This window comes from Orycteropus afer, unplaced genomic scaffold, assembly GCF_000298275.1.
Source record: "Orycteropus afer afer isolate SDZICR_OR568_19922 unplaced genomic scaffold, OryAfe1.0 scaffold00042, whole genome shotgun sequence".
Taxonomy (NCBI): domain Eukaryota; kingdom Metazoa; phylum Chordata; class Mammalia; order Tubulidentata; family Orycteropodidae; genus Orycteropus; species Orycteropus afer.
Genome location: NW_006921629.1, coordinates 15,579,164 through 15,603,353, shown reverse-complemented (window position 1 = coordinate 15,603,353; position 24,190 = coordinate 15,579,164). Strand labels below are relative to the sequence as shown.

At 43.1% G+C, this 24,190-nt stretch overlaps 3 protein-coding genes across 3 annotated transcripts in view; 1 reads left to right on the top strand and 2 right to left on the bottom strand.

Annotated features, from left to right (window-relative positions):
* The window catches only part of NUP88 (nucleoporin 88), a 34,894-nt gene extending 29,462 nt beyond the window's left edge, over nucleotides 1-5,432 (bottom strand). Inside the window, exons 1-3 of the mRNA XM_007937520.2 lie at nucleotides 5,145-5,432; nucleotides 3,690-3,859; nucleotides 2,410-2,535 (exon numbers count right to left, since the gene is read on the bottom strand). Coding sequence (XP_007935711.1) covers nucleotides 2,410-2,535; nucleotides 3,690-3,859; nucleotides 5,145-5,432 — 584 coding nt within the window. The remainder of the gene's footprint in view (nucleotides 1-2,409; nucleotides 2,536-3,689; nucleotides 3,860-5,144) is intronic.
* A 641-nt stretch (nucleotides 5,433-6,073) lies between these two features.
* RPAIN (RPA interacting protein) lies at nucleotides 6,074-17,144 on the top strand. The gene is made up of 7 exons (XM_007937518.2): nucleotides 6,074-6,154; nucleotides 7,278-7,448; nucleotides 8,693-8,753; nucleotides 11,546-11,657; nucleotides 11,816-11,879; nucleotides 13,719-13,859; nucleotides 17,115-17,144. Exons 1-7 carry the CDS (start codon nucleotides 6,074-6,076, stop codon nucleotides 17,142-17,144), a joined length of 660 nt encoding a protein of 219 aa, XP_007935709.1.
* Nucleotides 17,145-17,556: 412 nt separating this feature from the next.
* LOC103194154 (complement C1q binding protein) lies at nucleotides 17,557-23,164 on the bottom strand. The gene is made up of 6 exons (XM_007937517.1): nucleotides 22,933-23,164; nucleotides 22,195-22,345; nucleotides 19,788-19,878; nucleotides 18,201-18,296; nucleotides 17,854-17,976; nucleotides 17,557-17,706 (listed from the first exon to the last, which is right to left on the bottom strand). Exons 1-6 carry the CDS (start codon nucleotides 23,162-23,164, stop codon nucleotides 17,557-17,559), a joined length of 843 nt encoding a protein of 280 aa, XP_007935708.1.
* Nucleotides 23,165-24,190: the final 1,026 nt, after the last annotated feature.

Sequence of the window (24,190 nt, the reverse complement as noted above, 5' to 3'; positions counted from 1 at the left end):
AAAAGAAAATGACAAGTGTTCGTAAAGATATGGAGAAATTGGAACCTTTGTGGATTGCTGGAGGGAATGTAAAATGGTACAGCTGTTGTGGCAAACAATTTGGTGATTGCTCAAAAAGTTTAATACAGAATTACCACATGACAATTGCTAGGTATATACCCAAAAGAACTGAAAGCAGGGACTCAAATAGATACATGTATACCAATGTTCACTGTAGCATTATGCACAATAGCCAAAAGGTACAAGCAATCCAAGTGTCCATAAATGGATAATCAAAATGTGGTATGTAAGTACAACAGATTACTCAGTCATAAAGACAAATGATGTTTTTTCATACATGTTAAAAATGGACAAACTGAAAACATGCTACATGAAATAAACCAGATGCAAAAGGCCAAATATTGTATGATTTCATTTACGTGCAATATCTAAAATAGGCAAATTCATAAAGACAGAAAGTAGACTAGAGGTTACCAGGGGTTGGGAATGTCCTTTTCTATCATACATAAAGAAAGACTAAGAAGAGAGAGGGTGTCAACAATCCTTAGGAATACAGTACGTTTGTGATGGGTAAGTACTTCCTCCTCTCTTTACCCCTAACTCCAAAGCCAATAGGAGGGTACTTGCTCCCTTCTTTCTTTATCCCTAACTCCGAAGCCAACTGGGTAGGTAGAAAAGGCTCCAAGAGAATCACCCAGCCAGCTTTGGGGGTTTCTAACAGGAAAGGTATCTCCTTTCCTAGATGAAAGAAAGACAGATACGTTGCTAAAACCTACAAGTCACCAATGTAAGGGAATTCTTGGGAAAGGCTAACATATCATATCCTAGCATTTGGGAAGCACGTCATCTATACATGATACTATATGGTATCTACTTCTTAAATGGAAATTTCTGAAGGAGATTAGCTTGCTTACTGGAGTAGCATAAGAATGAACTATGCTGTAATGTTCCTTGGCAGGGGGAGCATGACATAGAACCTTGGCAGTTACCAAAGCTCTGTATAAAGAGCTATGAAATTTAGGTGGGAAGGTAGGAGATACCAAGTCAGGAGGTATCTCCTCTTGAGAGGGTTCAGGGCATGGATGGCTGATAGCAGCTAATGGGAGATAGAGTTCCTCAGTGATGCAGGGAGAGGAAGGCTAAACACTACCTCTGGTGGCGTAGTGCCTAAGGCACTTGACTGCTAACCAGAAGACTGGTGGTTCAAACCCACCAGCCATTCCTCAGAAGGATGACTGGGCAATCTACTTCCGTAGTGATACTGCCTTGAAAACCCAAGGAGGGGTCGCTATGAGTTGGATCCAACTCCGTGACAGTAGGTTGGGTTTGGTTTATGCGAAGATATCACATCAACAGAGGCCACTAACAGCAGATGTAACTAGATTAAACCAAGATGAGCGATACTTCCCCATCACCAAAAGGCAACTAATAAGATCTCTGTCTCACTTATCCCAAGCTCCCTATTCCAACTCTGAAAGAGTTAGAGCCAGAAGAAGGAGGCAGATGCCCTCCTCACCCCTCATCTCCACCTAAAGGTGCCATAATACAAAGAAGAATGAAAGAGCTGATCATGCTCTCCCCATTCATTTCAGATCCCTTGAGACATAGGTCTGACCTGTGATAGGGCCAGAATATAGTTTTGAAATGGGATTTGAGATTAGAGTTTAAAACTAGACCAAACTAAATTAATAACCAGAAGTTACCAGAATGCTATGGGATCTGTCCAAAATGCTATTAAGGGATTAACCATTCAGCACAGACAAAAGACTTGGTAGAACACAGTTAAAAGTGATTGGAAAAAAACAAAGGTGAAAGTATTTGTACCTCTACTGACCTGAGTTCTCTTAATAAAACTCTTTACATAGGCAGATCCAGAAAGTGAACTGATAGAGAAATTTCTGTAGGGTTAAGACATTTCATGATAGAATGCAAACTCTGGAAAGGGCTTTAGAAATTACCAAATCAAGCTTGCTAATTTTACAGATTGGAAACTAAGCTCCCATAAGAAGCACAAAATCTCAAAGACAGAGGTGGTGTTGAGACAAGAATTCAAATCTTTCCATTTCCACTTATATTGTCTTTGCCCTATATCACACAATCTCCCAGGGAATAACATAAAGAAAACAGTGTTGGGAATATTATTCTAACAGTACTTTGCAGGTCAGACTAGGAAAGGAAAGACTGAAGGCTGGGAGATGAATTAAGAGGGAATAGCAGTAGTGAAAATATGTAAGTTAGGATAGTCTGGTGATTCTTATATGATTGAGAGTAAGTTACAACAGGCATCGGAAAAAAACATATTCCAACTTTCAATGACTCCTGTGGTAGTACCCTAAGCTGTTAACTGGCAAAGAGAAACAGAAGCTTCCTACTCACAAAGGTACACGAGAGATACAAATAAAAATTTACCTTATTATATTGTCTGATGTTAACAACACTATGTGGGGATCCAGCATTTCACTTGGATACCAGGCAGCATGCTTTAGAGTCAGAGATGTAGAGCTGGTGAAAAATCTCTCAGCAATTGGAAGGGTACTAAAATAAAGACAAAACATTTTGTAAAACATGACTGAAAACTTTTCTAAAGGAAAATCTATTTCAACATTCTGTGTTCTTTCCTTTAAATTTTTATTACGTTTTGCTGAGACAGGATTCAAAGCATTTGTTCAATTAATATCAAAGAATCAAAATACCATAAAATACTTTCTAAATTATAGAGTATTTTATTAGTACTTTACTAATATTTTTAAACATAGTATCTTATTTGATGCTTTTAACAACCTTATGAGGAAAGCAGGAGGGCAGATATTATTATTCCTGTTTTGGAGATGAGGAAACAGATTTAGAAAAGAGACAGCGTAAGAGGACTCAACCTAAAAGTTGTAGAGCTAAAATTGCAGCTGGGTTTCCACTTTATATTTCTTTCAGTGTCTCTCAGATTGACACTTTCCTGAGTTTGTTGAAAAAGAAAATGATATAAAAATAAAACCTAAATAAACTTAGGAACAAACTTTCTGATTCATAGATAGTAAGTGCTTTCAAAGTTCTTATTTTTATCTAATTAAAAAAATAGCCTTTCAATGAGACATCAATATGATAACTAGGCAGAAAGGAAAATAAATATTACACATATACTATAAACATTAATATCACAATAAACATAAGGTGCTCCAGAGGCACAATGGTTAAGCACTTGGCTGCTAACCTAAAGATAGGTGGTTCGAACCCTCCAGCAGCTGCATACAAGAAAAGACCAGGTGATCTGCTCCTGTAAAGATTATAGTGTAGGAAACCCTACAGGGAAGTTCTACTCTGTCATATATGTGGCATTGCTATGAGTCGGAACTGCTTAGACTGCAAGATTTTAAGGAAAAAAACAAACCAAACTCACTGCCATGAGTCGATTCGACTCATAGAGACCCCTCCTTGGGTTTCTGAGGCAGTATCTCTATGGAAGTATATTGCCCTGTCTTCCTTCCGAGGAGTGGCTGTTGGGTTTGAACTACTAGCCTCTGGGTCAGTAGTCAAATACTTTAGGTACTGCACCACCAGAGTGCCTAAGGTTTCAAGAGTTGTGTAACAAACATATTTTAAGAACCACCAGTCTTGAACAATTTTTCACATGTAGTACAAATTATAAACACTAAACAGAAATACAAACCAAAAAACCCCCCCAAAATACAACTTACCTACAGTTCACTGTTGATTTTCCACCTTCAAATTCAGAATTCTTCCCCCATCTTTTAGGTAATTCTAATACCATAAGTCCTTTTAGTCCTATAAGTGCTACATAATGTTGTGTTGGACTTAACAATACTTGATAGATTTCAAACAGTGGTGGATTTATACAAAGCAGTCTCTGGAAATTAAAGCAAACTGGTCAAAATAGTTCATTTTAATGTAAATATATGCAGCAGTTACTCAAAACCACATAATGGTTTTTTGTAACTGTTAAGATAATTCAACATTCTAGACACTAACACTTGGCCCATTAATTGAAGTTTTTAGCCAGTTAGTTTAGAATGTTATTTAAAATGCATCAAACTTCTCTACTTTGAGAAACGGAGACTACATGTAATTTTTCTATTAATGACCAAGCTCCAGCCTACTACTCTACTTTCAACTCTCCACTTACACTTTATCATTGTAGTCAGATGAACTTGTATTTCTAGAAAATCATCATGATTTGTTATGTCTCTAGGTCTTTATTTTTCCTGGAATGCTCTCCTTTTCTTTTTGTACCTGGCTAACAAGATTTACACATTCTTTCAAGTTCAGCTTGTATGCACTGCCCTCCCCCAAAAAAGAAAACATCCCTGATCAGAGTGGACTGTACCTTTTAGGTGCTCATATAGCACCCTGCATAATGATAGTTATCACCCTACATTCCAGTCACTTTTATTTGCTCATCCCACTCAACTGAGCATAAATTACTTCAAGGAAGGATCTGTACTTTTCCATTCTGTATCCTTAACATAGAATCTGGCATACTGCCAACTCTCAATATAGGGTTAGGGAACAGGAATATGAGGAACTTGGAAGTATTAATTAAGGGCAAATCACTAGGTTATAAATACTACAATAAGATAAAGACTAGTTTGGAGAACTTCTGCAACAAGGAGAGTGCTGTCTTCCTATGTAGATTTAAAATGAAATCGGTATTTTCAGGGGGTTCTGAAAAGCAGTTTGTCTCAGTATCACATACCCTCAACAAAACCCATTTCTATGGATGCTTCCTAGTTCTTCTGTCATGACAAATCTACCAAAAATTGCACACTATCTCCTCATCCTGTTTTGTTTTCCTTTGGAAAAACTTAACCATCACTGATACTTCGTTGATTATCCCATGGTCCAAGATTCTTCCCTTCCAGAAATTAAGCACCATCGAAGCGAGAGCTTAATCTCGTTTGGTCCCATAATAATGTCTGGCACGATGTCCAAGTCAGAAACTTTGGTCGAAGGAATGAAATAAGCCATGCTGGAGGGGGATGAAAATAAGGAAAGCTTTTCCACTCGAAGTGGGAGGTCCCGGAAAGGACGCCTGTTTACACTCCAATACCACACTTACTAGAAGATCCCAGAATGGGAACAAAAAAGAGTGCACATCCCGCTGAGGGTCGACTGCAAGGTCAGCTTGGCCTTACCTGATACTGGGAGAGGGAGAGTTCTTCACAACCGCCGCTGAGGCTCCGAAGGCGAACGACTAAGAAGGAGCTGCCTTCCCCGTCCCACAGGAAGATCTCTCCGCCGAGGCCGAACAGTAGGTTTCTAGTCAGCGACGGTAGCGAAGACAACGATGAAGAAGTCGATTTCTCAGCTTCAGCTGGGCTCTGGTTCTTCAATCCCTCCCGAAGGCGCAGGAACACGGCGTGGTTAGGTAGCCGGGTGTGCCACAGCTCACCGTCGTCCGAGGAACCCTCAGCAGCCGCCATCTTGTTCCAACTTGTCGCCTTATTCCAGTTGTTCAGCCCGCCGCTGAGCACAGCCAATTCGTGGCTAGCCGTCCACTCCTGCGGCCAATCATCGAGCAGGCGGCCCGGAAACACGTGTATAAAACTAGGGGCTGGGCGAGGATGAGGCCCGCCCATTAGCCTGAGAGGAGCCAATCACCAGTAAAGCACTTCTTCTGAATCCAGAAGGGGACGGAACGAGTAGGTCAACAAACTAGTAGCTGCTTAGGAAAAGCTTTGGTGCTGCGGAAAGTCTTGTAGCTCAGGGAGAGCCTGAGATCTGTGTATGTAATTGCCTATTGGATATCTCCATCTGCATAAACCCGTATATCCAAAACCTTTTCTCAAGTTCACCTCCCTCTTTCTCAATCTAAATTCGGTTAACATCACAAATGTAAACATGTCCAAAACCTTCCTTCAAGATTCACCTCCCTCTCGTTCAATCCAGTTTGGATTCACCTCACAAATGTCAATCTTTCTCTGCGTGCGGCAGACCGATAAAACACTTCCCAGAGTTCCCTGGCCTCCATCTAGAGCGATGAGCTTCCAGAAACTACAACTCCCAGAATTCTGCGCGCTGCGGGAGGGTTGGACTTTCTGGCGTCTACTCCCGCGAAGAGACCATGGCAGAGCCATCGGAATCTCCTCACCGCTCGCTGTACAAAGCAGTGGGTTCTCCGCCTTGGAAAGAGGCTTTCAGGCAGGTGAGTGTGGGATTTGTGACTAGCTGGGCTATATTCAGTCCTTTAATCCATCTCGGGACTGTTCTCCTCATGTGTCTTTGTGAGGCAGGTGCCGGAGCGCCTGGCCCTTAGAAGTTGACCCCCGGACCCAGGCCTCCTACCTGTAGGTCTGGAACTTGTCTACTCCAGCCGCCTCCGGAGTTTCTGGCTCCCCGGGTGTGGCGTTAGATCGGGCCAGCCCAGTCTCAGGAAGCTTTGTTTTCGGATTTGGGTCTGTTTCATATTTGAAGTGTGGCTCTGGCCTCACCCCTACTATAATAACAGCAACACCTGTGCGCCTGGCACGGAAAGAGGCACTTTGTATAAGTACAGGGCATGAAGTAGGAATTATTTCTGTTCTAGAGAGGAATAAACTGAGGCTCAATCCCTAAGTCTCAGCAGTTATACCCCATTTTTGTTCTAAACTATTCTAAACTCACCATGGTTCCTCAGAGAGTAATATTTTTTTTCTCTCCCTGAGGTAGTGGATATACCCCAGGAAGCCTAGAAACCCTGTGTGAAATAGAGGTTCTCGACTTTGGCACTGCTAACATTTGGAGAGGAATAATTCTTTGTCTTAGGAGCTGTCCTGTGCATTGTAGAATGTTTAGCAGCATTCCTGGTCTCCACTCATTAGATGCCAGCAGTCCTCTAGTTGTGACAACATTGCCAGATGTCACCTGGGAGACAAAATGCCCCCCCCCCAGGTTGAGATGCACTGTTATACAAGAAAGCAGTTATCTGGAGTAGAAAGAATTTGCAAGCAACCTAAATGCTCTCTAGTGGAGCAGGGAATGCTGAAATTTTATGCCCCCGACTATTAATAAAGATGACATTGAAGACAGAATATAAAATAGGATCTAGAAATACATGAATAAAGCATTATTTTCACCTGTTGTTTGAACAGGACTGGAAGGTATATGCAAAAATGAAAATAGGGTGGTGGAAACTTTGTGTCTATGGATTCACTTTAATGTTTTAACAATGAATCTAAAAGTTTTTATAAAAGAGACAATTGCCTTTTCTTTCTTTCTCTCCCTTCCCCACCCCTTCCTCTCTCCCTCCCTCTCTCCCCCTCTCTCTCCATCTCCCTTCTTATTCCAAGGGATGCCTGGAAAGAATGAAAAACAGCCGCGACAGGCTCCTGAACAAGTACCGCCAGGTTGGAGGCAATATGCCAGGAGGAGCTCAGAACACCCTTCTAGTGCAAGAGGTGATGCAAGAGGAGTGGAATGCTTTGCAGTTAGTGGACAGCTGTCCGGAGGTCTTGGCTCAGGTCAGGCTGGGATATGTGTTCAGGGAGTGGGCTACAGCAGCAAGAACTCCTAATGTCCTCTCTGCAACTCTTACTAAGTCCTCTAAACTCACTCACCTTCAGCCCCCAATCATGATTCTAACTGACTTTAACCCATGTCTTCCACCTTTAACGTTAGATTATTCTAGATCAGTGGTGTCTAAATACCAGACTGTAGAACTGATGCAGCATTGTTTCCTAATCACTATGAAACAAACAAACAAGCAAATGTATATTTATTCATTTAGTCCTTGTCTCTGCCCTGGAAATTTTGATTCAGTCCACATGGGTTAGGAATATTTCTTTTTAAAAAAATCTCCAGGAGCTTTTGAATTCTAATCTTAGCCTGGGCTGGGAGCTAGGTGTGGATAGGAAACCATTTATAGTGTATTAGGAAGAGCATTGGATTGGAAGTCAGGAATTCTAATCCTGGTTTTACTGTTTATCCATTATCAACTTCATTTGGTCTCTTGGAGCTTTAATTTTCACATTTATAAAATAAAAAAGCTAATATTGCCAGCATTGTAAGGATTATTTAAGAAAGCATGAAAAAGTGTTTTGAAAGTATCTTAAAATAATGATGCATAACTGGGTATCCTAGGAACTCTGATAGCAGAGGTAGGTGGTTAAAGCATTTAGCTGGTAACCAAAAGGTCATTGGTTCAAACCTACCAGCTGCTCCATAGGAGAAAGTTGAGGCAGTCTGCTTCTGTAAAGATTATAGGCTGGAAACCCTATGGGGGTAGTCCTCTATCCTGTAGGGTCGCTATGAGTCAGAATCAACTCAATGACAAGGGGTTTGGTTTCGATTTTCTGTGTGGTCCTACGGTATCTTAAATACTTGTCTTACCACAAGTACTGCTCATAATAACCCTCCCAGGCTAGTTTTGTCTCTACTTCACAGAAGCGGAAATTGAGGTTTACAGAGGTTAGAGAACTCTACTGTGGTCACATAACGTTGGCAGTACCATGTATTTGACTGCTACCATATACTGTCTCCTCAAAATTCGGTGTCATTATTCTGTTACTGGGTAGTTTGATCATTTGTTGATGGTTTCTCAGCATAACCACACCACCCAGTTGATGGCATATTCTACTAAAGGACTGGACAAGTTGATTCCCTGAGAGAAATCTGGATTCTTTTAGCCAGGTTCCAAGTATGATCATTGGGGAGTTTGATGACTTTAAAACGTCAGACGTCTGATGAGCTCCACTTTCTCTTGTAGGTGGAGGAGCCAATGGACCTGGCTGTGCTGGAAGAAATCCAACAGGAACTGATTGACCAAGGTGACCCCCAAGAGTAGTCTTTCCTACTCATATGTAACTACTCTAATGCTGACCTTTCCTCTGAATAGCATTAGTTATTAACTCCCCTCTTCTACCTCCATCTTCAGTTGAGTGTTCAGAAGTCACTGTTGACACTTTGAAGACTTGTCTTCCCAATAATGAGGATCTCTAGTGTGCTAGGCCTTGTGCAAAGAACTTCTCACTCCTTAAAGATACTGCCTCAGAAACTCAAAGAGAGGTTGCTATGAGTCAGAATCCACACGACAGCAGTGAGGTTTTTTTTTTAATGACCACCCTACAAGACAGTTATTAGAAGCAAAAGTGGTGTCTTACCCAAGTCACATAGCTAGTAAGTGGTAGAGTTGGGAAGCAAAATCAGTTGTGTGAACCTAGTTTCAACGTTTATTTCACTGTCCTACAGTACTTTTCTGTTGATCAAAAAAAAAAAAAAAAACCAAACTCACTGCCATTGAGTTGGTTCCAACTCATAGCAACCCTTCTGTGGGTTTCCAAGGCGGTATCCTTACAGAAGTAGATTGCCCAGTGTTCCTTCCAAGGAGTGATAGTGGGTTTGAACCACCAGCCTTCTGGTTAGCAGTCAAATGCCTTAGGCATAGGTTAATAATCATCCTCTCACTTTACAGGATACAATTTAAGTGCCTCTCTCCCATCCATTCTTTTTTTTTTGTCAAATAATATTTTTCTAAGTTTTTTGTGAAAATTTACACAGCAAGTTAGGTTCCCATTTGACAGTTTCCACACAAATTCCCAGTGATATTAGTTACATTTATCACAATTCTTTTTAATTTTGCTCTGTTTGTTCCATTTAGAGTACTCTAGTCTACCTGCCCGCTTATCTTCTCATCTTTGCTTCTGGGTAACTGTTGACTTTTCAGTTTCATTCCAGTGGTACTTAAGTGGAGCACTAAGCTTATGAGTGGTATCTGTTACTTTGTGTGCCACTCTGCTATTTCACTAAAGGGTGATCTCAGGGGATAGGCTCAGTTCTAGGTTTAAGGAATGTTTCAGAGCAGTAGTCTCAGGGAGTCCTCTGTTTGCTACTGTTCCAGTTTAGCTGTATCTCTTCTTCTTTTTTAAAAATACATTTTATTAAAATATAATTTATGTACAGTGAAATATACAAAACTAAGGTGACATGGGTCAGTGCATTTTCCTTTTTTCTTTTTTTTTTTTTTGCAGTATTCCCTTCCCTCCTCCCCCACCCCTAGTAATCAACAAAGAAAGTTTCCTTCCATATATAAACCTTTTCTTGACTTTTTACAATAGCGGACTAATACAATGTTTGTCCTTCTGTGATTGACTTATTTCACTCAGCATAATGTCCTCCAAGTTCATCCACATTATGCGGTGTTTGGCAGATTCTACATTATTCTTTAGGGTTGCATAGTATTCCATTGTGTGTATGCACCATAGTTTGCTTATCCATTCTTCTGTTGATGGGCACCTAGGTTGTTTCCATCTTTTGGCTATTGTAAATAGTGTTGCAATGAACACGGGTGTGCATATATTTGTTCTTGTCCTGGCTCTCACTTCTTTAGAATACATACCTGGTAATGGGATTGCTGTGTCTAATGGTATTTCTAATTACAACTTTTTAAGGAATCACCATACTGCCTTCCACAGAGGTTGTATCATTTTACAGTACCACCAGCAGTATATGAAAGTCTCACTCTCTCCACGTCCTCACCAGCATTTGTTATTTTCTGTCTTGTTGAACTTTGCCATTAGTGCTTGGGTGAGATGGTATCTCATTGTTGTTTTGATTTGCATCTCTCTGATGGCTAATGGTTGTGAGCATTTCTTCATGTATTTGCTGGCTGCCTGAATATCCTCTTTGGTGAAGTGTCTATTCATGTCTTCTGCCCATTTTCTAATTGGATTGTTAATCTTTTTGTTGTTGAGGTGTTGGAGTTTTTGATAAATTTTAGAGATAAGTCCCCTGTCAGATAGTCATTGCCTCTCCCATCCGTTCTTGACTGATACCTCAGGGTCATGTGAACATCTACTCCTTGGGGCATCCATAGCACTGTGAGGAATGCATAGTTTAACACCTTATATCATTAAGTCATTTATTCCACATAGCCTTTTGTTAACTAGACTTAGTTTTTCTCATCCCTAAAATAAAAATAATATAACTACCTTATAAGTTTTTTATAGGGCTTAAATAAAACAATAGGTGTACAGGACTCAGAGCAGTGCCTGGTGTACATAGGATTGTACTCAATGGACAGCTTCTGCGAGCATCAGAAGTAAGTGCCCTGTAGTGTCAGCTCAAGTCTGGACTGTGAGCTCATCAAGGACAGGGGCCATTCTTTTTTGTCTGTCCTCCAGTGCCCACCGCATATTAAGTATTATTGCATGTTGCTGAATGAATGAGCACACAGATTCTGAACAATACAGGTACTACCATTGGGGCACAGCTCACTTTAAACTCATCAGGATGGACCTGGCATCAGAAGTAAGTGCCTTGTTATGTCAGCTTCCTCCAGGTGCCCTAGGACTCTGACATTCCACATCTTTGCCCTTTTGGCCTTTGAAGATGTGTATCAAAGTTGTTTCCTTGTCCTTTAGCCTCACAAGGAGGGGACAGACCAGGGATGAAGGGGAGGGCAACAAGATGCTGCTAGCCTAAGACAGCAATAAAGCTTGTATGTTTTTGCCGGAATCTTTTACTTGTTTGGAGGATGCTGTTAAAGGTGCCGCTTAGCATTGAAAACAGGGCAGTCTGGGTAAAGCGTGGCAAAGCAGTGTGGTTGTCCTTTGCCTTACAGAACAGTCCATCATCAGTGAGTATGAGAAGAGCTTGCAGTTTGATGAACAGTGTCTCAGCATCATGCTGGCTGAGTGGGAAGCAAACCCCCTCATCTGTCCTGTGTGCACAAAGTAAGAGTTTTCAAAACCTTTTCAGCATTATTGGTTTCCAACCCCACTCCAAGGTGAGTGGAATTTCCCCCCAAGTTTGCTGGCTTGGAAAGGTCTGGGGCTTCAGCTCTTGTGTCCATGCAGCCCCTGATACTATGGGATCCCATTTCTGCCTTTAGGTACAACCTGAGAATAACAAGCAGTGTGGTCGTGTGTCAGTGTGGCTTGTACATCCCATCTCACGTGAGTGTTCACATACAGATTCGGGGCCACTTCTTCCCACACGCATCTACTTCCTTAAACAGCCTTCAGTGGTGCATTAGAGCCGATTGTGTGTATGTCTTTCCAACTATGTGTCTGGAGATGTCACATTAATAATTTGAAATTGGCCACAGGAGAATATTTACAGCATAGAAATTAATAAGAACTACAAATCAAGGTCTCTCCAACTCCCCCCAAGCCATTTGTTAAACGTTATTGCACCACTGTTTAAGATTTTTATAGAAATCCCAGTTTAGAATTGGAAACATCTGTATTGAATCTCCCATAAAAAATTTGACAAACATGTGAGACCAAAATGGCAGCATGTACCCAAAAACAAAGCACAGAAGGCAGAAAGGGGCAGGAAAGAAGGATGAATGGAAATGAGAAACCTAGGGCAGAGGGAAGAGTATTGTTACATTGAGGGATTGCAACCAATGTCATGAAACAAAATGTGTATAAATTGTTGAATGGAAAACTAATATGCTCTGTAAACTGTTACCTAAACTCCATTTTTAAAAAAAGGGAGGGGGTGTATATTAAGGCATACCTATATTCCGAATTTAAGGTTCATTGTTGTTGTTGTTGTTATGTGCCATCAAGTCGGCCCCGACTCATAGTGACCCCTCCTTGGGTTACCGAGGCAGTATCACTACAGAAGTAGATTGCCCCATCTTCCTTCCGAGGAGTGGCTAGTGGGTTTGAACTGCCAGCCTTCTGGTTAGCAGTCAAGTGCCTTAGGCACTATGCTACCAGAGCTCCTAACTTTGCTCTTAAAATATAGTAGGAGCCCTAACTAGATAAGGACTGAAAGTTTCCCAGGTAATTCAGCAGTTCATTAAAGTGACAAATTATAAAAATGTAAACCTTGTTTGTTAATTTTAAGACATGAATTTATTTGCCACTCTTTGAGGGAGGCTCTGCTGGTTATAGATCTGAGTCATTTTTTTACAAACCTCAGTCTATCGTGCATAAGCTGAAGTTCCGGTTTTATTTCTATGAAGTGGACCAAGAAGCTGAGTGTATAGCTTCAGGATTTTTCCTTTCTCATCTCCACCAGACACTCCTCAGAAGGAAGATTGCACAATCTACTTCCGTAGTAATACTGCCTCAGAAACCCAAGGAGGAGTTGCTATGAGTCGGATCTGACTCAATAGCAGTGGGTTTGGTTTTTGGTTTCATCTAATTCAGTAGCTTTAAAAAAAATTTTAATGAGCAAATCATTTTGAGTGTTTCTTAAACATTACACTTATTGTAAAAACAAAAACTGTTTTTCATTCTCATATTTCATTAGTTTACGTAGCCCGTAATTGTTGTTGTTGTTGTTATGTGCCGTCGAGTTGGACCCGACTCAGAGACCCTTCCTTGGGTTTCTGAGGCAGTATCATTATGGAAGTAGATTGCCCAACCTTCTTTCCGAGGAGTGGTTGGTGGGTTAGGTTTTAGGTTACTATAATTAGCACAAACAGCTCTGAGACCAAACATGACCGGCTCTCGGTAAGGGTACTACTCTCAGCTGGTGGAGGCAAAAGTATGAGGGAGGCTAGAAAGGAACCTAGTCGCTCTGAGTGCTTCATGTGCTGTGAACAGTGGTCAGTGTGTCTTTTAGCAGGAGTGGAGAGCACTGGTTAATGTGGACAGGAAGTGGAGATTGGTTAAGAGACCTTGTTAGCATAATCAGAACCCAAAGAGCCTGTGTAAAGGACCAAGGAATCAAGCCTTCCAGTGAGCCAGTTATATTGGTCGGTATGAGGAATCAAGATTTCCAACCAGTTCACTCTAATGTAACTTAAGATTCGGTTGTAATTTTTCACTTCTCAGTCTCCAGAGTTGACAGAGCAGAAGCTTCGTTCCTTCTTAGAAGATCACATACATGAGCACAGTGTACACTGTCCCCACACACCTGAATTTTCAGTCACTGAAGGAACAGAAGAGAAGCCCAATCTTCTCATGAGTTGTCTGGTAAGCCTCCCATGGAACTCAGTGGTAAGAGAAGGTCAGTAGTCGATTTTATTCCCATGTTAACAGAAATAATAGCTTAGAAATTGTTAAATGTTTTAAAAATGCAGTTTATTCTGTGAGGAATTAATTGGCATGGAAGAGTGAAGATAACAAGTCATCTCCCCTGTACCTGATGCCATATCCCCTATAACACTGTTGCAGTTATTCAAACGTCTTTGAACATTGAACAAGGGCCCTATCTTTATTTTTATTCTCATTTTATTTTTACTTGGCACATAACGAAAAACAAACCAAACTCACTGCCATCGAGTCAATTCCTACTCATAGCGACCCTCATTGGGTTTCCAAGGTTGTATATCTCTACAAAGCAGACTGGCTTATCTTTTTTCTGTGGAGCAGCTGGTGGGTTTGAACCACTGACCTTTTGGTTAGCAAACAAATGCCTTAACCAGTCCACCACCAGAGCTCCTTACTTGGCACACAGGAAGATACTGTTTGTTTGTAGAAGGGAATTAAGATGGGAGGAGAGTTAAAAAGGCACCAGTTAGATGGCTTCTGTTGTCTTAGAAGAATGAGTGTAATGGTAGAGGGCCTGGAGTGTGGAGCTCCTTAAGAGTGTCTAAGTTTTATGGTGGCTAAAGCACTTGACTGCTAACCAGAAGACTGGCGGTTCAAACCCACCAGCCACTCCTCAGAAGGAAAGACCCCAAAGAGGGGTCGCTATGAGTTGGGGCCGACTCGACGGCACGTAACAACAACAACAACAAGTTTTATGGAGAGAGCAATCATAGGAGAAAGAAGGGCTGTTTGTGCATGGGGAGACAGTTCAGGGGGCAGTGGTGCATGGAGGGATGGACACAGGGAATTGATGACTGTCGGGAGGAAGTGGGAGGGGAGCTGTTGCACTGTGGTGAATTGTGGTCAATGTCATGAGACAAAGTGTATGTGAACTGCTATATGGAAAGTGAATTTGCTCCTTAAATTTTCACCCAAATCAAAATAAAAAAAAAAAAGAAAAGGAGTGTCTAAGTTTTAAACCAAGTGCTGGAGGGTTATGGGAAAGGCAGTTAAAGAGGAAGTGGATTGCCTGATGATTGCATTGTTTATAGCCAAGACTGCAGCATTTGTTTCTCATGGACCCCATTGTCCATGCACCTACCATCAGTGCCCTGCAGCTCAAGGCAGCAGTGAAGCCAAGTGGATGGATAGGTTTGGAAGGAGTGTTGTAGGAGGCATCAGCAGTCTTAGGAGAGTGTGATTTCCAGTGATGACTCCAGGGTGAGCAGGGAGGCCATTCTTGGGGTAAAGGGGTCATAGTAAATATGAGAAGAGTGAGAAGGACAAAATTGTATTAACAGAATCCCAGAATTCACCATTTTGAAAGGTAGAACATTCAAATGCTCTAAAACACTACTGTGCCAGTAGGCCTTTCATTTAAATTAAGGGGAAATCAAGGAAGAGTCAAGGGCCATTGGGTTCAAGATGTAATGAGGTCAGGCTGTAGGTCAATTCAGTATTGGTGGTGGAGATGAAATAGAAGGTAGGTGTGGCAGTTGAACATTGAACAAGGGCCTAGAAAGGAGCCTAGTCACTCTGAGTGCTTCGTGTGCTGTGAACAGTGGTCAGTGTGTCTTTTAGCAGGAGTTAATATGGGAAGAGTGAGAAGGACAAAATTGTATTAACAGAATCCCAGAATTCACCATTTTGAAAGGTAGAACATATATATATATATATATATATATATATATATATACTCTCTCTATATATATACCACAAGAACTGAAAATATTTGAGGTATGAGAGGGACAGTAAGTGGTCTCAGAACCTTTATGGCTGTTCTGGTTACCTAGTGACAAGAATATACCACAAATGGAATGGCTTGAACAACAGTTTATTCTCTTACAGTTTGGAGGCTTTAAGTCCAGGTTCACAGTGCCAGGCTCTAGGGGCTGGGTGAAAGCCCCTCAACCTTGGGGTCCAGCTCTGCCTCCTGCACCCGGCCCACTGGAGCTAGAGGCGTTTCTTCACTCAGACAGCTGCTGGCTGCTGATGCTGAGAAGCCCCAAGGTTGACAAGTCAAAAGGCACAGTCCCAATGTTACCAAACTACACGGCAGGCCATTAACTTCAGTCCATTGTAAGTCCTAAAGTTGGCAGAGCATAGCAGGCTGCTGAGCAATGACACGGCTACATGCAGGGTCCAAGCGTGCCATAAGCTAGAGACCATTCCCAAGGCTTCTCCTTATATCCAGGAAGCAGACCACATCCCAAAGGCAGCTACTCAGCTGCTTTTGGTAGATCCCACCGTGGAGTTGATTGCCAGTCTCATTGTGGGGAATAACTACCACCAGCTGCCCAGCCACTCAACCAGGCCCAGCCAAGTTGACACACAAACATAACTACCACAATGGCCCAGTAGGGACATGAGTCCATCTTCACTGTTGGATGGAATGTGCTAAACCATTGCTGTTTAGCAGGATTATAAGGTAGTGTCTTCCAGAGAAAACCAAATATATTCTGTGGAAGAAGAGTCTGTGTCTATGGTCAAAGTTAAGAACAAAATTCCTTAACATAATGGTGGGGCTGAGCTATTAAGGAATCAGAGGAGCCAGTTCTATCATCTTACTCAGGGAGTTCCCAAGTTGCTTCTGCCTGCAGTGAGCATAGTTTGTACCTCTGCTATGACACAAGCCCTTTCAGTCTCCTGTTGAAGTTGCAGGACTCTCACGTCCTATTGTGCTATGAAGACTCCAAGTGGTCAAGAATTTGAATAGTCTTTCTAGTCACTGGTTTACTGGGGGTGAGGATATTTGAGTCATCTCTAGGATTTGATCTTTGCTTTAAAACTATATAGGAGCTCTCGTGGCACACTGGTTAAGTATTTAGCTAGTAACCAAAAGGTCAGCAGTTTGAACCCACTAGCCACTCCACAGGAGAAAGATGAGGCAGTCTGCTTCCATAAAGATTTGAAGCCTTGGAATCAACTCAGTGGCAGGGGTTTTAAGACTATGCTGGTGTCAATGGTTTCAAAGGCAGTCATTTTAAGACTGCAGTCATTTTAAGAGGCCCAGCAAAGATGAAGAGCAGGAGTCATCAATGGCCTTTGACAACACACACATCACTTAATTTCGTAATTGAACTGAACTCTGACATCACCTGTAGGTAGCATAAATGTCATCATTGGCGTGTAGTGAAGTAACTTTCATGACTGAAATACAAAATAAGCTAACCATTTCTTCTGTCAATTTAAATCCAGGCTTGCGATACTTGGGCTATCATCCTCTAGAGCCGGCCTTGATGCAACATCATTTTACTGAGTTGGAAACAACTCACTCCATCTGTAATGGCCTTGTATATACAAATCTTTTATTTATAACTTATTTTGTATTAAAGCTTTCAAATTCTCTGAGTCTTTTGTGATACAGGTTGAAGGAGAAGAGAGAAAACTACCATGAAGGGATAAAGCGATTTTATTGTTCATCATTATGTTATACAAAAAAAAAAAAAATCCAGAAATAATAGATTTGTAGAGAAGAAATAAATGAATAGTAGACAGGAGCACAACAGAAATAATTTAAGCTTGAATTATTTTTCCCATGATACTAGGATGATAACCATTTCAAAGCACACATGTCTGCTCTTCAGGGTAGGTTTTGTTCACTGGCCAAAGCCTGCCATATTCATTGTCTCTGTCTGCTCTACTGGCTCTTGACAAAACTTTTGAGGTCTTCTAGGAAAGCAATGTACTCCTGGTGTTCCAGGGCTGTGCTGAGCTCCACCAACTCATCTGCAAAAGTGTTGTCCACCCCTCTGTCCGCAAGGAAATCCATTAAGTGGTCATAGAGGGCCTACAAGGGGAACATTTACTTGTTTAAGGGGGGGGGGAGAAAAAGACTGAAAGACTTCATCTGTAATGGTTATTAAAATGCTGCTTTGTCTCTCCTCTGAGTAGGACCCTCCCTTGTAAGGCACCCCATCTCATCCAGTATACTCACCCAGTCCAGGGAATCGGTATTGAGTGTGTACTTAGTGTCATTCCAGTCAGACTCATCAGTGGATTGAAAACTCACTTCCCTGATGGAGAAAATGTCATTCTCCTCTTCCTCTTCTTGTCCAACCTGTGAAGAAACAGAAACTGAAAGGCTTTCCAGGGCAAGCCAGACTTATCCAAGGAAAGGGGGCAATTCAGTTTGAAACTCACCAGATCTTAACCTTGCTCCCTCACCAGCCCTCCTCCCCTGCTTTGCTGGTCTAAGCTAGAAAGCATAAGTGTCCAATAAAAGGGAACAGAAAGGCCTGGGATCACTCTTTGTTCCCAGGGCTAGCATTCCATCCTACATACCTCATCCTCTGGATAATGGCAGTCTAGCACAAGGGCCTTCTTGCCATCACTCTTTGTAACTTCAACCACAAAATTGGGAGTGGACGTCAGTTCAGGCTGGGGAAACAAGAACAAGAAGTCAGTACATGCTGTGCTTCATGGGTGTTGGTTACTTGGACCACAGGTCTGATGGCCACCACTACTATTAGGATATCATTTGTCCACTTCTATAGTCTTATGCTATAGTGCCACCAAATAAGGAGCCTAGGATCTTTATCAGTATTAAAGCCACACTCCAATTCATTCAGGAGACCGGCCTGAACTCTTCCTGTTGATCCTTTCTAGAGTTCTAGGCTAACTTTTAGATGGTAGACTATTTAGCGGCCATGCTTAACTTTCCATTAGCACATACCTCTAGGCTTAGAATTGAGACATCTCAGTCCCAGTGCCGGCTATGTGCCAACTAACTGAGATCTGGATAAATCCCTTAATTTCCCTGGGTCTGTCTCCATCTATACGCTGCAAAGTGGACCTAAAGCTCCAAGACCTTTTTCCACCTTGACTGTCCTGGGAGTCTTCCTGGATTAGGACCCAGGATGAAGGCCAGTGCACCTGGCTCCCTGGCCATCCTAACTGCTGCTGAGCCTGGGAACAGAACAAGCCCACATGTGAGCTGCAGCGGCTGAGACAAAAGTATACCAGACAGCTGTGTCCTGTGCCAAGCCATGAGACAATGTAGACGCCTGTGGAGTCAGAAAGTTTGGGGGCCCTGGGGCCTCACTTCAGGCTAGTTTCTAGGCTAGACACACTGCTTCCTAACATGTTTGAACACTGGGCACCACCCAGGTCCACAGCAACCTAAGGCACACTCTCACCTGGCCAAATGTTAAATAAAACCTAACGCACCTGGCTTTGCTACCTTGGTTGAGGTGACTGGGTGTTTATTACCAGCCTGACATGTTAGTGACATTCCTCACCTGGAAACAATCCAAGTGATAATCTCTGACATCAAACATCTCATCATGGAAAGGGTTAAGTTCCAAATTCTCACATTAAGAAAACAGAGGCCAAAGTCCAGAGCCTGAGCCTACAGACAGCAACGTATTCAGTCCATGGGAAGGAAAAGGTGCCACACAGCTCTAGTGCTAAAGCTGGCTAGGTTACAGCCAGCTGTACAGGTTACTGCTGTGAGGTTACTGCTGCTCTACAGTTCAGGATGGTTTTCCTCTACCTTCTCTCCTCTTCTAGCATTAAACTAGTTGCCACCAAGTTGGTTCAGACTCATGGCAACCCCATGTGTGTTAGAAGAACTGTGCTCCACAGGCTTTTAATGGCTTTGATTTTTCAGAAGTAGATCCCCAGGCCTTTCTTCCGAGACACCTGTGGGCGGACTTGAACCTCCAAACTTGCAGTCAGTGGCCAATCACTTAACGATCTGTGCCACCCAGGGACTCCTACTATAGCAGCAGCCAATCACTTGACACTCTGTGCCACCCAGGGACTCCTACTGTAGTAGCAGCCAATCACTTAAAGCTCTGTGCCACCGAGGGAGTCCTGTAGCCTGCCAGAGATCTGAGGGGAAGGCTGGTTACAGTGTTACAAGCTTACCTCTTGTTCTTCAACTTTCTGCCCTTGTGAGGGCTCCTCCCCATCAAATGTTGGTGGGATGCTATTGTTAATGTTGAAAGTGACGGTAATCCTAGAAGGGCAAAGGAAAACAGACATCTTGCAATGAGACAAGTATGGAGGACTGCTATAGGCAACACTTCCTGAAATAATGTCTCTACCTAGCTGGCTGTACAACTGAATTATCTGCAGAACTTTGAAAAACAAGCCTGAATGTCTACATCCAACCTTGAGACTGATTCAGCAGGCCTCAAGTATGCCCACTTTGTGCCAGCTTCTGCAAGTCAAACAAATACGCTCTAGTTCCTTTGGGGACACTACAGTCATATGTGGGCTACTTTCAGCAGGCCAGCGTCCCAAGGCTCACCGCCAACACATGGTTGCGGGCAGCTGGCACTGGCAGCCCTGGTCCCTCTCGGTGCCCTTCTGGTGGACAACTGGTGAAACAGAAGCTCCTTGAATAGCTTTTTCCATCACAAAGCCTGCCTGCGAAGAAGGGACAAGCGATCCCTAGAGATGTACAGCAGCTGAGGACTGCAAGGAGCCCTGGGCTTCAATAACAGTATGCTGCAGGCCAGACTCACTCTTCACTGTGTGTATGGGCGGCTTCCTATTCCCAAAACAGGCCAGAAACACTGACTAATAACCATTTTAAAATGCAGCCATTCTCACCTGACAAATCACATTCCAAAGCTTGAGTCAAAATGGTGCTAGATTTGGAATTAGCACTGCTGGGCTGCCCGACTCCAGCAGCTACCATTCCCATTTGCTTCCTGTGAAGGACACCTCTTGGAGCACAGTAATATACTGGCCCCTGGAGTTGCACAAACGGGCTACCTTGCCAGGAAACCATTTTCTCATAGGACCAATGATGGCATGAGGTTCAGCAGTGATGTTTGTTGCAGCATTATTTATAATGGCCAAAAACTGGTTAGGACTCACTGTCCAGCCCTAAGGAAATAGTTTAGGTGAAGTTACAGAACACGCAATTGATCTATGTATGGGGGAAAACAAAACAAAACTATACATGAGGCCAAAGAGAATCAGGATTCTATCTCACAGATACACATAAGTCAACTCAAAATGAATCACAGACCTAAACCTAAGTGAAAGAACTACAAAAACTCAGAAGAAAATGTAGGTGTTAACTCTGTGACCTTGGGTTAGGCAATGGTTTCTTAGGACAATAAAAGCACAAGTGACAAAAGGAAACAAACAAAAGAAAATGGGCTCCATCAACACTACAACAAAGGACACCAACAAGAAAGTGAAGAGAGCCCACCAAATGGGAGAAAATATTTGCAAATCATTGATCTGAGAAGGCAATTGTATCCAGAATATATAAATAGGCAAATCTATAGACACAGAATGTAGATTAGTGCTTACAAAGGGGAAAGAATGATTAATGGGGAGTGACTGCTAATGGGTATAGGTTTGTTTTTTGGAAGAGGGGAGAGGGATGAAAGTGTTCTGAACAGACGAGATGATCAATGCACAGCTAGGAATACTAAAAACCACTGACCTGGATGAACACTTTAGGAAAAAAAACTAGAAGATGCTAAATGTTTATTTGTCCAATAGGATTAAGGATGACTATCCTGCAGAAAAGTATGAACAAGAATTTAACAAGCAGAGGAGCTAAACTAGGTCAAAAGATACCTCCCATTGCAAACCTTACTGTTTTGTAAGCCAATTCGGTTACATGAGTTACAGGTCTTGCTTTTTCACTTACTGTAAACATTTAGAGAGGCGCTCTGGTGGCCTAGTGCCTAAGGCATTTGACTGCTAATCAGAAGGCTGGTGGTTCAAACCCACCAGCCACTCCACAGAAGGAAGCCTGGGCAACCTTCTTCCATAGAGATACCACCTCGCAAACCCAAGGAGGGGTTGCTATGAGTCCAGTTGACTAGACAGCAGTGAGTTTGGTTTTTTGGTTTAAACATTTAAGAGAGTAGGGTTCTTGTTTTACCCAGCCACGGAGCCTGGTGGCATATTAGTCAGCACTGTAAACCAGAGATCAAACTGATTATTTTGTTTCATTGGTAATGTAAGAATTTCTGAATTTGCAGGCCTAAATTTAGACAAAGTATGGCCTCTTCACCAGTAAAAATCTACTGAACGGACTGTCTTTACCATCCAATAAGACTTTCAGCCACCTGCTTTCGTGCTCCTTCATTACCGTTTCCTCAGCAACCAGCCCACAGCAAATTATGTTCAATGAATCACCTGGAACATAAGAACTTGTCCAAGTGTACCCTCCTCTTTCTCTTGACAATTATGTATCAAAGAACCTGCCTTAATCTAAACTATTCTGGGGTTGGCCTAGGGCAGGTCCTGGAGGGTCCTGGATTTGATCCTGCAGTTACCACGTCCCAAGCCCGGTACTTACTTTTCCCCAGCAACTTTCCGCACTAATTTAGCTTCTGTCCCTTTCACTTCCAGTTCCCAACCTCCAGACACCTTGGGGAGGGACTTATGCTTCTGGATCTTCTTCTCTTCCTTAATTTCATCACTCAGGAACTCAACAAAAGCTTTGTCTCCTAAAATGAATAACCAGATGACACAGAAAAAGCCGTTTAGTCTAAAGGATAAAACAGTAACCTAGATGTGGCAGCCAGATACCAGAACTTGTACTTTTTCTAATCTCTTTGCTATTAACAGTTGCTCTGGGAATTTAGTCCAATTCACATCATTATGCCTCGTTTGTAAAAATGCCACAATACTATCAGTGGGAAGTTGAGCTTGATTCTGGAAAAGTGACTTCCAACAATGAACTCTACCACGTTTTGCCACAAAGCTAAAAAACCTCCAAATTACCCTTTTCAACTTTTGCTAACAGACATAACCATGCTACTTTCAACCACCGCTTCCTAAAATTCCATTTTCGCTAGCCTCCGGATAAAGTCGGCGTGCAGGTTTAATTTTGTATTTCCTGGAATGAGGAGAGGGAACGTGCTGACACGTAGGTTTAACGACCCACTGTCTGCTAATCAACGGACAAAATATTCCGGATCTCTGGGCAGTAGACTACTGTCTAAATTTTCCCGTTCCTTCCCCGGGCCCCGAGGTCCTCCCACCCGTCCAGGGATCTAGCCCTCACGTCCCCAGTCCAAGAATGGACACTCACCTTCAGTGTGCAGGGCACCACAGCCACAGCCGCAAGCGCAGGGCCCGCGCTGTCCCAGGAGGCTGGTCCGCCTAGCCGAGCCCGCGCGCACGCTGAGCAGCCCGAAGGGCCGGGCGAACAGCCGAGGCGCTGGCTGCAGCAGCTGCCGGAGCTGCTGGGAGGGCGCGGCGGGGCGGAGGCCGGACACAGCGGAGCCCAGGGCACGGGGCACGCAGCACCGGAAGGGCAGCATCGCAGAGGCGACAACTGCGGCGCGGCACGTGCGGATGCGAAGGGCAATTGGGACCAAGGGAACCTCTGACCTCCCTCGCTGCCGGAAGTACCTCCCTCGCAAAGGAAGCAGTTCCCGCGCCGCCACTTTAAAGCTCCAAAGCTTCGTGGGCAGTACTGCGCCCTCTGTCCGGAGCCTCCGGTTCTGAGTCTCCCAGAGCAATGTTCAAGGCTTTCAGTTTTAAGTCGCCATCATCAGTTCTCTCTCATGGACGCTTAAACAAACTAGAACCAACTGCCCATAGAGTCGATTCCGACTCAGAGCGACTCTATTGAACGAGTACTACTGCCCCATAGGGTTTCCAAGGCTGTAAAGCTTTAAGGAAGCCGAATGCTTCATCTTTCTCCTGCAGAACAGCGGGTGGGTTGGAACCATCAACCTTTTTGGTTAGCAGCCTAACGCCTCTACCACTGTGCCACCGGAGCTCCTAATTCCCATCTACTGTTCCCAAAGCATGCCAGGACTCATATGATTTCGTAGAACGTAACTTTGCTCAACTGCAACACTTCCCTAAAGATCCGACTCCACAGTCACCTCCCTTAAAACCTTCCTAGGGCAGAGTACCCAAAAAGCAAGGTAAGCACAGGCTTATTTGTGCTTAGTTACTAATTCGGTGAAAAATATGCAACTGTTCACTACAGATTAGTAAATAAATACAAGTAAGCCTGTGCCTACCTTGCTTGTTGGGTAACAACAGTGGGCTTTCCTGGTACATCATCTCTCCCACTAGATAGTCCACCCATGCCTTCGCACTCAAAGCCCCTCGGCTTCACTTTCTGCAGAGACCTCCTGGCATTGCTGTTCGACCTGGCCACCTCCCCTCACCCCAAGGCTGTGAGCTCCTGAAGCGCAGTCTGTGATGAATTCCTGTGCCCTCCCTCTCTTGCATCCTCTAGTCTCCTACCTAAGTTCTGATGCAACATGATTGTTCTGCAGCAAGAAACCACGGCTTGTACCAGCTTCAGGTTAAGAATGATACACAGGATA

Bases quoted from the DNA above. Each gene is read 5' to 3' on its own strand.
- LOC103194154 (XM_007937517.1), bottom strand. From the start codon at position 23,164: ATGCTGCCCTTCCGGTGCTGCGTGCCCCGTGCCCTGGGCTCCGCTGTG. The intron at 22,346-22,932 runs GTGAGTGTCCAT...TATTCATTTTAG, and splicing joins TGGTGCCCTGCACACTGAAG to GAGACAAAGCTTTTGTTGAG. The intron at 19,879-22,194 runs GTAAGTACCGGG...TTGCCCTTCTAG, and splicing joins CGGAAAGTTGCTGGGGAAAA to GATTACCGTCACTTTCAACA.
- RPAIN (XM_007937518.2), top strand. From the start codon at position 6,074: ATGGCAGAGCCATCGGAATCTCCTCACCGCTCGCTGTACAAAGCAGTG. The intron at 7,449-8,692 runs GTCAGGCTGGGA...TTTCTCTTGTAG, and splicing joins GTCCGGAGGTCTTGGCTCAG to GTGGAGGAGCCAATGGACCT. The intron at 8,754-11,545 runs GTGACCCCCAAG...TTTGCCTTACAG, and splicing joins ACAGGAACTGATTGACCAAG to AACAGTCCATCATCAGTGAG.